The 12,538-nt window shown below is 45.2% G+C and overlaps 1 protein-coding gene and 2 pseudogenes across 1 annotated transcript; 2 read left to right on the top strand and 1 right to left on the bottom strand.

Moving 5' to 3' along the window:
- LOC111951346 (small subunit processome component 20 homolog) overlaps positions 1-2,468 on the top strand; it is a 17,588-nt pseudogene extending 15,120 nt beyond the window's left edge.
- Positions 2,372-8,776, bottom strand: LOC111951442 (ADP-ribosylation factor-like protein 1). Its single transcript, XM_023969523.2, has 6 exons — positions 8,667-8,776; positions 5,603-5,740; positions 5,300-5,381; positions 4,984-5,095; positions 4,619-4,797; positions 2,372-3,161 (listed from the first exon to the last, which is right to left on the bottom strand). The coding sequence occupies exons 1-6, from the start codon at positions 8,668-8,670 to the stop codon at positions 3,131-3,133; spliced, it is 546 nt and encodes a 181-aa protein (XP_023825291.1). The 5' UTR covers positions 8,671-8,776; the 3' UTR covers positions 2,372-3,130.
- A 105-nt stretch (positions 8,777-8,881) lies between these two features.
- LOC111951345 (DENN domain-containing protein 11-like) overlaps positions 8,882-12,538 on the top strand; it is an 8,384-nt pseudogene continuing 4,727 nt past the window's right edge.

Here is a 12,538-nt window from a genome sequence, read left to right as displayed (position 1 = left end):
TGGCTTCCTCTTGGTGTAACGGAGCAATGCGTCCCCCCCCCCTCCACCAGGTCATGTTGAGACACACCTGCGTTACCCTCACTGTTGGGTGTGGCTGACCGCTCTCAACTGTTTGGTCAGCTGTTTGCTGCCCACCGCCAGACCAGCGGTTGCCCGCTGGAGAGAGGAGACCACAGAAGAACGCCACCACACCAGAACCTGTGGCGACCACATTTCTTACCACCAACCTAGACAAGAAGGTGAGACGGGTCTGAACATCACTTAACCAAAGATGCAGACCGATGACTTGTCCTGCTGAGAGTGACCAAGGTGAAACATGTCACCAAGATTGGCTACTCAGTGAATGAGGCGGAACAGGGAGAACAGCTTTTATTGGTTAGAATAACAATGAGATAATTGAAGGCGTTGTATTGTAAACAAGGGTTTGACTCAAGTGATGTTTAGCGATACTGATTTATGTGTMTTTTTACCTGGCGTTACCTCTCCTTCCCTCCACCAGATGAGAGAGTTGRTCCTGTCTTTCTGTCACCAGCTGCAGTCGAAGTACCTGGACACGTCAACGGGAGAACAGGTAAGGACGAMGATATTACACTGATGATGTTGCAAACTGACTATTCAAGTCTGAGGTGTCACGCGTCAGGCAGTAGTTCGATTGACAGGTTTGATCGTCTCGTCTGCCGTTCCCCAGGTGATCAAGAACCTGCTGTCGGTCGTCAAGGTGATCTAGCTGATCTCACCTGAGTCTGAAATCACACCTGCCCAGGAGGTAGAGGAGGAAAAAGAGATGGAGGAGAGGGGGAGAAAGATGGAGAGAAAGAGGATGGAGAAGAAGAGAAAGAGAAGCAAGAAGAGGAGGACGAGAAGGATGATCGTCCTCCATCCTTACTGTGGATGATGAAGAAGCTGTCTCTAATGGCTAAGAGGGAAGCTGCAGACACGCCCAAGATACCCCTCAAGGTACACACAAACACCCCAATACATGGTCCTTTTATATATTTTCCCAACACCACTGCTTATTTACTGATGGTGAGTTAATGAATATCAGCAATAAATGGTTGTATTGTTATTTGTCCTTTCTCTCCCCCCATAGAGAACATGTGTGTTTAAGTTCCTGGGTGCCATAGCTGTGGACCTGGGTAAAGAAAGGCTTACCTCACCACCATCATCGGCCCTCTCTACAGAGAACTTGGCAGCACCTATGCAGACCAAGGTAACATACTGCAATACTGTCCTCGTCATTTAATAACAGCTACGAGGATCAAGGTAACACAACACTGTCTGTCATCGTCCTCCCCCTTTCACCACTACTCAGATTCATCATCCTAATCAAAACCTTTCAGTTTTGTGTGTTTATTTTCTGGCTGTCGTGTTATTCTGTGTCAACACAACTCAACTCTGTAGTTCTCTTCAGACTGATCCCTCTGTAGGCRTTTGTCTCCGAATGAAATAGAGCACTAATTGAATGCATCTCTGCGTTGTACTCCCCAGACCCCACCCTGAAAAACCTGTCCCAGGAGCTGATAGAGCTGTTGAAGAAGCAGGTGGGGCTGCAGACCTTCTCCCTGGCCTTCTCAGTCGTTCAGAAGGATGCCTCGCAGAGGGCATAGAGCAGGGTTCTCAGACACCAGATCTCAAAATAATATGCCAAGGAATCTGTGGAATAATTTGGGGGTGTAATACAATGTAATATTTATGTTCAGGGTCCTGGGAGGCTAACAGGGATATTAGTATCCACCAATGTTATATATTTAAACAAGGATGGGCAACTTTTATGGGGTGGGGGCCACAACAAAAATCTGAACTCATGATGGCCAAACTGGTAAATCTTTGAGTTAGTGATGAACAGCASACACTGTTTTGGCTCTTGAGCAAATGTTTCTATCATAATGACAGGGTAATGTTGGATACATCTCACACAAACCTTTTACTCTTCTCTCAGGCGGTGGCTAACCCTGACATCGCAGCCAGGAAGAAGCACAAAAACAAGATCGAGGCCAAGAAGAGGAAGATTGAGTTCCTGAGGCCTGACTACAAAGCCAAGAGACAGAGGAACTCACTCAAGGACTTGGCTATGGTGAAATGATATTATCCATTTTATAGCAAGGATGGATAAGACCAGGCAATCATATCCTGCTTAATGCAGGAGCTGACAGTCACAAGCCACCTCTGTATGAATTCTCAATCAAGGATTTGAGAAGTGCAAGATTGTCTAAGGGGTTTATATATATATATATACACACACACAACTAAATACTATATTGTGCTGCTTTCTTTTAACAATCTTATTGGAAAAGTATCAGTGGTCATRTTGAATTTTACAATAATGCTTATTGGGTGGGAGATAAATAATTTGACCACAAARGTTTATATATTCAGTCTGAAATCAGTTTTACTGAGGGTCGTTTTCACTGTACAAGCTCAAATATGCAATAAAAGTTGTAGCATACAAATTAAGCAGTTAGTGTCCAACAACTGACATATTAAAGTTTGAGCATTCCAATGAAAAGGCCTAAACTAACAACCTCAAACTTTATTTATTTACACACCCAACAGAAGTTTAAGAAATGAAAAAAAATAATTCAGCATGAGTAGTACAATARAAAACAGCACCAGCTGCAGTAACGTTGCTCAGGTCCACTTCCTTGAAGGGGCCAGTCAGTTCACCAAAAATGGCAGAAGATTGTTTAATTATGTCCCACACATCCAAATTGGAGGTCTAATGTGGAGCCATCACCACTACTTGGTCCCCTTCAGATCTGCAAACACCACAGGGCTATGGGCGATAAGTGTTTTGAGACAAGGTAATATACTATATTGCAGCCTCTCTATCCCAGGCTGGAAGGCATGGAGGGGCTTGGCATGGTGAAGGCTTCRGGGATGGGGCGGGGCTGTGTTCAGCAGGGCACAACGTTTTGGAACCTTCATATAGAAATGTATTGTGTAGAACATGTGACATGTAGAGTAAGGAATGACGTCAGCTCTATTCATGACATTTCTATTTWCAACATTTGCGTAGTGAACGTGCCCYTGGAAGGAGTGCAGTCWCTGGTCCTCCTGAGCGGTCCAATCAGGAAGTATTTTATACAGGAGGTCAGGGGTATTTACAGAGAACAAGAGGTGTGGGGGCTCTTTACTGCCTGCTCTTCAGGGCTTCCACCAGCCTATGGAGAGAGAGAGCAAACATTGTTGAGTAATAGTACACCATGTAGATGACATGATTCCTCATCACTAAGCTAAGGACCCTGGGACTAAACACCTCCCTCTGCAACTGGATCCTGGACTCCCTGACGGGCCGCCCCAGGTGGTAAGGGTAGGTAACAACACATCCGCCATGCTGATCCTCAACACTGGGGCCCCTCAGGGGTGCGTGCTCAGTCCCCTCCTGTACTCCCTCTTCACTCACGGCCAGGCACAACTCCAACACCATTAAGTTTGCTGATGACACAACAGTGACCTGATCACCGACAAGACAGCCTATAGGGAATAAGTCAGAGACCTGACCATGTGATGCAAGGACAACAACCTCTTCCTCAACCTGATCAAGACAAAGGAGATGATCGTGGACTACAGGAAAAGGAGGACCGAGCACGCCCCTATTCTCATCAACAGGGCTGTAGTGGAGCAGGTTGAGAGCTTCAAGTTCCTTGGTGTCCACATCACCAACAAACTAACATGGTCCAAACACACCAAGACAGTCGTGAAGGGGGCACGACAACCTATTCCCCCTCAGGAGACTGAAAAGATTTGACATGGGTCCTCAGATCCTCAAAAAGGTTTTAACAGCTGCACCATCGCCTGGTACGGCAACTGCTTGGCCTCGACCGCAAGGCACTCCAGAGGGTAGTGCGTAGGGCCCAGTACATCAACGGGGCCAAGCTTCCTGCCACTCCAGGACCTCTATACAGGTGTTGTCAGAGGAAGGCCCTAAAATGTCAAAGACTCCAGCTAACGCTAGTTATAGACTGTTCTCTCTGCTACCACGGCAACGGCCAGCACCAGTTTAGGTCCAAGAGCTTCTAAACAGCTTCTACCCCAAGCCATAAGACTCCTGAACATCTAAACAAATGGCAACCCGGACTATTTGCATTGACACCCCACCTCTTTTACACTGCTGCTACTCTGTTTTATCTATGCATAGTCACTTTAATAACTCTACCTACATGTACATATTACCTCGACACGGTACCCCTGTATATAGCCCCGCTATTGTTATTTACAGCTGCTCTTTAATTATTTGTTATTCCTATGTCGTCCTTTGTTTTTGGGGTGCGGGGGGGGGGGGGGGTGTTAAGGGCTTGTAAGTAGACATTTCACTGTAAGGTCTACACCTGTTGTATTCGGCGCATGTTACAAATAATATTTGATTTGACATGGTGTTGCGCAATATCAACTGTGGGTTTATTAAGGAAGGGGGGGGTGACACGAGGACAGGACACATCTCTTCTACATGTGATAAAAATAACCTCTGCTCTACCTATTAAATGCTATGTGGTTATTATTTTCACCACAGTGAGTGGGACTCTGGTTAACCAACTGGAGAACTCAATCGCTGATGTTAAATCCGGGTGTTGAAAAGAGCGTCTGCTACATGGCTATAATGTCAAAGCAAACCCGTTACCACTCCATGGCCTCGTCCAGGCCCGTGCCCTTGGTGGCGGAGGTCTTGAAGATCTGCCACTTCCGGTCTTTGAGGGCGGGGAGGCCCAGGGAGTTGGCCACCTCAGCCGGGGTCATGGACTGTTCCATGTCCTGCTTGTTTGCAAACACCACCAGGATGGCTTTCTTCAACTCCTCTTCCTGAAGAGACAAAAACACACAGCGCGAGAGAGAGAGTCATATGGAGAAAATACATTGAGCATTACTATTTGCCCAAAGTTGCTCTCCAGAGCACCTCAACCAATGGTCAGTATACCTGCCTCATACACAAAATGACACCTGCACTCTTATCAATGCAATGAATGTAGGCCTATCCACATGACCTACCTCCAGCATGGTGACAAGCTCAGACTTAGAGATGCCCATCCTGTCTCGGTCACTGCTGTCCACCACGTAGATGACAGCATCCGTGTTGGAGTARTAACAACGCCAGTATGGCCTGGGAGAGAGATACAAGTGTTTGAAGGAGACAGATGAAGATTCGGGGGAGGGMGAAGGGCAGAGGCAAGTAGGCCGAACCCTCTAAATTGTAAAGAGGTGTTGCGCTGTCTTGAGGAATCTTCTGTCTACCTTTCACATTCAACAATGTCTATGTGTGCATACATAAACAGGAAATGCTTGTTGTGATATTCATATCAATTACCTGATACTCGTCTGTCCACCAAGATCCCACACCTGGAACTTCAGGTTCTTGTACGTCACCGTCTCCACGTTGAAGCCGATCGCTGTACAACACAATGGCAGAGATTAAAAACCTTGAGCACAAATGGCAAAGAAAGGAATGCACTTTAACCACCCCTCTATTTATRACATGTGGGAAGACTCAACTCATTTTGGAGCACACTAATTGATTTTCCATGTATGCACCTGGAACTAGGCAACAGATCTTGTGTGAACAGTCTTTCGAAGTAGGAAGAAATTAGAGGRRGAAAAAAAAGTGACCTACTTGGAATGGTGGTGACCACCTCTCCGACCTGCAGGCGGTACAGGATGGTAGTTTTACCGGCTCCGTCCAACCCCAGGATCAGGATCCTCATCTCTCTGGTGCCAAACAGGCCAGAGAAGAGACTGGAAAACCACCCACCTACAGCATATGGACATGAGATGAGTTACACAGACAATCCGTGCTAGTATAGCCCATTCATAGACGTTAACTACCTTTAGCGCCTATTGATGATGGCATCTTCTTCCCGGCTGACTTTTGTTAAGAGCCCTGACGCTAAATGTTGACAGACAAGCATCGAATGCGGTACGGTTTTGGAAAGTCACATCTTTCATATCGGCGAGAAATCATTTTCAAAACACACAAAAAAGGTTCAATTACTACACACCTTTATGGCCGTGTGGAACACTAAACCTATATCGCCACATTACAGCGCTTGTTTACGGAAGACATACTGAGACCACCTGTGTAATTATCCATCTAGCGTCCCTGAACACCTGATTGTAAGTGTAGTACGTCAACTCGAGGCACACACAGTAAGTGTATCTTTATTYGAAAGATTAGTTCTCGCTGATATGAAAGGGCCATATGTTTAGGAAGGGATAATTGATATTTCTAACACCGTCAGAATTGTAGATCACACGGCTAGCCGTGGGTGATGCAAACCGCTAAAGACCCTTTGGAGAGAAGGGTTTTCCAGAGTGCTGTCAATGGGACTGTGCCRAACTGTTGCGCTCCCCCAGTTTCCAGAAGGGATGCAGGTGGCAGGACACATAGTACCAGTCAAAAGTTAGGACACACGTACTCATTGTAGTGTATAGGTGCAAGATTAGATGTTGGCGCAATGTAGGATTTCCCCCTTCTCCTTTTTTGGGGACCAAAGTGTGCAATCCGCACTCCGACAGGCAGCAATACGCAGCACAGCGTCTAGTCTGCCGGAAATTCACTCGGAACAATATGGTTTTCCAGAGCTAAATTAGTGCTAACGTTAGTAACGCTACTGTAGCGATTGAGGGGGAACAKTTGAACCAGGGCCTGAACCAGCAAGGGTAAGCACACTAGCTAATAACTAAACTCAACAAAAAAAKAAACGTCCCCTTTTCAGGATCCTGTCTTTCAAAGAAAATTCGTAAAAATCCAATTAACTTAACAGATCTTCATTGTAAAGGGTTTAAACACTGTTTCCCATGCTTGTTCAATGAAACAATTAATGAACATGCACCCGTGGAACGGTCGTTAAGACACTAACAGCTTACAGACGGTAGGCAATTAAGGTCACAGTTATGAATACTTAGGACACTAAAGAGGCCTTTCTACTGACACTGAAAAAACACCAAAAGAAAGATGCCCAGGGTCCCCGCTCATCTGCGTGAATGTGCCTTCGGCATGAGGACTGCAGATGTGGCCAGGGCAATAAATTGCAATGTCCGTACTGTGAGATTCCCAAGACAGTGCTACAGGGAGACAAGACGGACAGCTGATCGTCCTCGCAGTGGCAGACCACGTGTAACAACACCTGCACAGGACAGGTACAGGATGGCAACAACTGCCCGAGTTACACCAGGAACACACAATCCCTCCATCAGTGCTCAGACTGTCCTTAATAGGCTGAGAGAGGCTGGACTGAGGGCTTGTAGGCCTGTTGTAAGGCAGGTCCTCACCAGACATCACCGGCAACAACGTYGCCTATGGGCACAAACCCACCATCGCTGGACCAGACAGGACTGGCAAAAAGTGCTCTTCACTGACGAGTCTCAGTTTTGTCTCACCGGGGGTGACGGTCGGATATGCTTTTATCGTTGAAGGAATGAGCATTACACCGAGGCCTGTACTCTGGAGCGGGATCGATTTGAATGTGGAGGGTGCGTCACGGTCTGGGGCGGTGTGTCACAGCATCATCGGACTGAGCTTGTCATTGCAGGCAATCTCAATGCTGTGCATTACAGGGAAGACATCCTCCCCCCTCATGTGGTACCCTTCCTGCAGGCTCATCCCAACAGGATCCTCCAGCATGACAATGACACCAGCCATACTGCTTGTTCTGTGCGTGATTTCCTGCAGGACAGAAATGTCAGTGTTCTGCCATGGACAGCAAAGAGCCAGGATCTCAATCCCATTGAGCACGTCTGGGACCTGTTGGATCGGAGGGTGAGGGCTAGGGCCATTCCCCCCAGAAATGTCAGGGAACTTGCAGGTGCCTTGGTGGAAGAGTGGGGTAACATCTCACAGCAAGAACTGGCAAATCTGGTGCAGTCCATGAGGAGGAGATGCACTGCAGTATTTAATGCAGCTGGTGGCCACACCAGATACTGACTTACTTTTGACTCTCCCACTCCCACTCCCTCTCCCTCCCTTGTTCAGGGACACATTATTCAATTTCTGTGAAACTTGTTCAGTTTGTCTCAGTTGCTGATTCTTATGTTCATACAAATATTTACACGTTAAATTTGCTGAAAATTAACGCAGTTGACAGTGAGAGGACGTTTCTTTTTTTGCTGAGTTTATATTGGCTAGCTAGTGTCTTTGGCTATATCCTGTTMTTTCTGTGCCATAAAGGTCCAGACCTATTGGTAGACGTGAAGCCAGCATACAGGGAGGCTACACATGGTTACTATGATATACATACGTGTCACATTCCTTCATTTTAACATTAAAAAGCTAGTTGAATAGATAACTAGCGATAGCTAACCAATGATTAACCTTTGTCAACTAATCAGGTTGAGATTTAACCCTGTAAGTTAGCTGGGCTACAAGTACTAAACGTGTTGGCACAGGGAGTTAGCAGTACAGCTAGCTAGCGACTGTCAGTATTTACGAACCACGACCAATTAGTGATTAAAATTAGTGACTCAGACTCGTTAACGGGATTTGATAGCTTGATCAATTTAACAGAGTAGCTGTCCGTGAGATGACAATACTTATTGCGTTTGTTTGTTAGCTAACGTTACCTATTTATGTTACTTAGCAAGTGACCCAATTGCATGGTGCGTAGCAGGAGCTGGCAGAATAGCCAGCGCATTCCCAGTATAGTTTTAAAATGAGATTAAAAATATATTTAAAAACGTACCCATTCTGAAGACACTAAACCCTTGATCAACSGTGTTGTAGATCTCGACACGGCACCGCTTCCGTAGCTGATGGAATTCAGTGACGTGTCGCAAGAACACGTCATTAATGGATAATCCGGTTTCATTGTCAGTACATTCAACATCAGACAAATATTTTGAAATGTTAAATAGTTCAAACACAATTGCATGAAACTATAAATATTATTTGTTTTATAGCAAATGTCCCCTTAGTATTTAGTTGCAAGTTCCGATAAAAAAAAATACTATATTGAATGTGCGTTGATGAGGAACTAGAGACCTACAACGAGCTGTATTCAAGATGACAACGTTTCAAAACGTTTTTTCTTGTATAAAGACCTACAAATAGCACGTATAATAGTGTGGATTCTTGAACGCACCCCCAAAAAAACGAAAGAATAATTTATGTACACTCTTATTATACCTAAGTGGATGTGCATCTTTAGATGTCCCTATGCAAAAGGAGCAGGCTATCATACACAAAGTAGACAGCTTGTGTTTCAACGGAATCAATCAATTTAACATTTGCAATTGTGAGTATGGATTTATTTCAACCAACGCGTAGCTAATGCATTACGAATGGGCTCTCCGCTCCGTGTCTGTACACGATTCTGTTCTCCTGCATCCCTTCGTCACAGAGTCAAGCCGGGGGGTCGCTGACAGCTGAGCCGCAATGGTGAGAAGTCGACGGGCACCGCTACTGGACTGGGAGGAGGTTCCTCCCGCAGAGAACCTGTTCCACACCAAGAAGAGGAGAAGGACGTCAAGGGGCCGAGCCCCGCCAACAGTCGGGCGTTGGGGTGCACTGTGCCGGGATAGGGTGGAGCACCAGTCCCGGGGGGTCTGGGTCCTTTCAAATCAGCAGTCTCTAGCATAGACACATCCCTCTCATCCAGGAGCACGGTCCCAATCCTGCGAAAATGGGATGCTCAGTGTCTTGACAAGGATGACCATACTCCGGCCCCAGGACAAGGAGAGGTGCCGCACGATATCATGGTGAAATGGGAGGAAAAGGATCGATCGTGGCCGTGTTGTGGTGACATTTGATACAAGATCAGGTGAGTCGAGTCGAGGGACCATCGGTATTTTTTCGTGCTGTGCTGCTGCCTAAGAATGGTCACACCTGCATATGTCACACCCTTGTATCAATTTGTACATCTATAGGCCGATAGCATCCATGCATATAATAATGATTTTATGTGTCAATTATAGGCATACTGGTTATATTAGCAGAAATTGCATCAGAGAGCTTGGGATGGATCATTTGAACTAGGCCAGAGAATTGATGACCCCAACCATGGATGCAATGGTCATAATGTGGTATTCGCCTACTCCTTGAGGATGCTCTTTGAACACAAAGACCTCTATATCTTACTCAGGAACCCCAATCACAGGGGATGTGTGGAATTCTCTATGACCACACCCTAAAGGCATCCCGTGTCATTCACCTCGGAATATCAGAGAGGTATAAGCCATAGTAGGCTAGATATACACATCTATTGATAATGTCTGACCACCGCTTCACAAACCAATGAGTTGTTATGTACGTAGTCGTTGAGACTGTCTGGGACTATACATTCTAATGAGTGGTTAGGAGAGAGAGGGAGTCAGCCTGTGGATTTCACTGCAGATTGAATTACTTTAATCAATGAGGGAATTGACTTAATTGGGTAATGACGGCTTATTCCAAATAGTTTGAGGCCTGTGGTTGGTTGGTTGATCTACATGCAGATTTGCACAGATTTCCACCCCATTTTAGGACAGTTGTTATGGTAACCATACCTACAGTATTACCTAATTTCACTCCCCTTTATGTGTGTGTGCGTGTGTTTACTGTTTAGGTAACATGTTAGAGTGGTGTCTGCCAGGGGACATGAACCTGGAGGGAGTAGAGTTCAAGGCTATGGCCAGCGGCTCCCACAGAGTCTCCAGCGACTTCATGTAAGTACACCCGGCTGCATCTCAATCATATAAACYGGATTCCTTTATTTTGAACCTATCCTGAGTGCATCTCTCAATAGTATAAAGTGGCATCCTTTCTTTGTATTCTATCCTGGATGCATCTCAGTMGTCTAATAGGCTTCCTGTCCTCGTCTCCTTCATTTAAACTCATTTGACATCACAGGAACAGCCATGACAATAGGGGAACGCCACCGGTGTCCTATTCTCCTCTGCCCTGTTCTTTCATAGCAAAGCTGATGAAGGAAAGCATACAAGTGAAGGCGAGGAAGACCTTTTAGATTAAACAATTCCATTTTTTTTGTCCTTGGCAGGACAGCAAAACTTTAGATCTGATGGTCAGCAGAGAAAACAGCCAAATGGCAGGGCAGTATGTTCCCTTGGCTTGACTCATGGTTCTTTCTCTGGCCCCCCACAGATACTTCCGTAAGGGCGGGTACTTTGGCCTGGCGTGCTTTGCCAACATGGCGGTGGAGAGTGTGGTGGAGAGGGGGGCAAGAATGAAGTCTGTGGGTATCCTGTCAACCTCYTACACCCTGCTGTACCGATACATGGGCTTCCTGGAACACCAAGTCAGGTAGAACCCATTTAAGTTATGTTATCTATCGATAATATCAATCCTCTCTGTCTTTGTCTCTCTCTTTCTCTTTTTTTGGTCGCTGTTTTTCACACACACTATTTTTTCCCGTCACTCTCTCTATTTCTATCACTGGATCTTTCTTTCTTCTACTCTCTCTTTCACTCCCCCTCTACCCTCTCTCCCCCTCTCCCAATCTTTCTCTGGATCTCTCTTTCTCTGTTTCTTGTACTCTATAGCCCCCATGCTCTCTTTCACTCTCTCTCACTTTCTTTCACTCTCTGTATCCTCTCTCATGTCAGTCTCTCTTTCTTTCTCCTCAAGTCACAGTCGTCTCCCTGGTATTTATAATTATCTCATGCATTAAACATGGTGTGTGAGAGTCAAGGGGTGTCAGATATCCTGCTCAACAAGATAGGCTGAGTCTGAAAGTGGCACCCTATTCCCTATATAGTGCACTACTTTTGACAAGAGTCAAAAGTTGTGCTGGCAACCTCTGGTCAAAAGTAGTGTACTAATAGGGAATAGGGTGCCAATWTCAGACTCAGCCTATGTTGTACACAAACATATTGTAGAGTAAAAAACAGCACTGTCTCTTTTTCGCTCTTTCTCGCGCTTCCTCTTTTAGGCACCCATGAGAGTAAATGTGCATTTTTGTAGCTGCTTACAGAAGTGTATGAGTTCTCTTAAAGCCTATGTAACCTCATTGTTGGCATCCAATAAGGTGGTATACCTTATTWTAATATGTAATAAATAATCTTATATCTGCAATATGTAACTTTTGGGGCGACCTGACCGAGGACTGAGTTTGGGAAACCCTGGTTTAGATGGTACAATGATTCTCTACACTATACTTGCTCGTTTTGTCACATAAACTGAAATTAGGCTAACTATTAGAATTGTAGCAACCAGGAAATGGTAGAGTGATTTCTGCATAGTGCATCTTTAATATTATAGAAGAATGTATAATAAAAATACAAATAAAAAGGAACATTTTAATTTGCAGTATGTAAACTTAACATGATGAACAGGAATTACATTTACTCACACTAATAAACCACGCCTCCTGAAAATAACCTAAGGATTACATWAAAAAATACCCACCTGCTAGGTCAACCAGCATGAGAGTAAAAATAACCAATTGMTAGTTAAATTAACCCATGTTTGGGTAATCCCAATTTGTTGGGCTATACATGTAACCCAACTGGCTGGGTCAAAATAACCCAACATGTGTTCTGTCCATTATGTAACCAGCTCTGGGTTACCAAATAACCGAAATTGGGTTGTTTGTAGCCCATCAATCAATCAATCAATCAA

Source organism: Salvelinus sp. IW2-2015, linkage group LG24, assembly GCF_002910315.2.
Source record: "Salvelinus sp. IW2-2015 linkage group LG24, ASM291031v2, whole genome shotgun sequence".
Taxonomy (NCBI): domain Eukaryota; kingdom Metazoa; phylum Chordata; class Actinopteri; order Salmoniformes; family Salmonidae; genus Salvelinus; species Salvelinus sp. IW2-2015.
The sequence above is the reverse complement of the archived record's forward strand: the minus strand, read 5'-3'. Positions and strand labels throughout refer to the sequence as shown.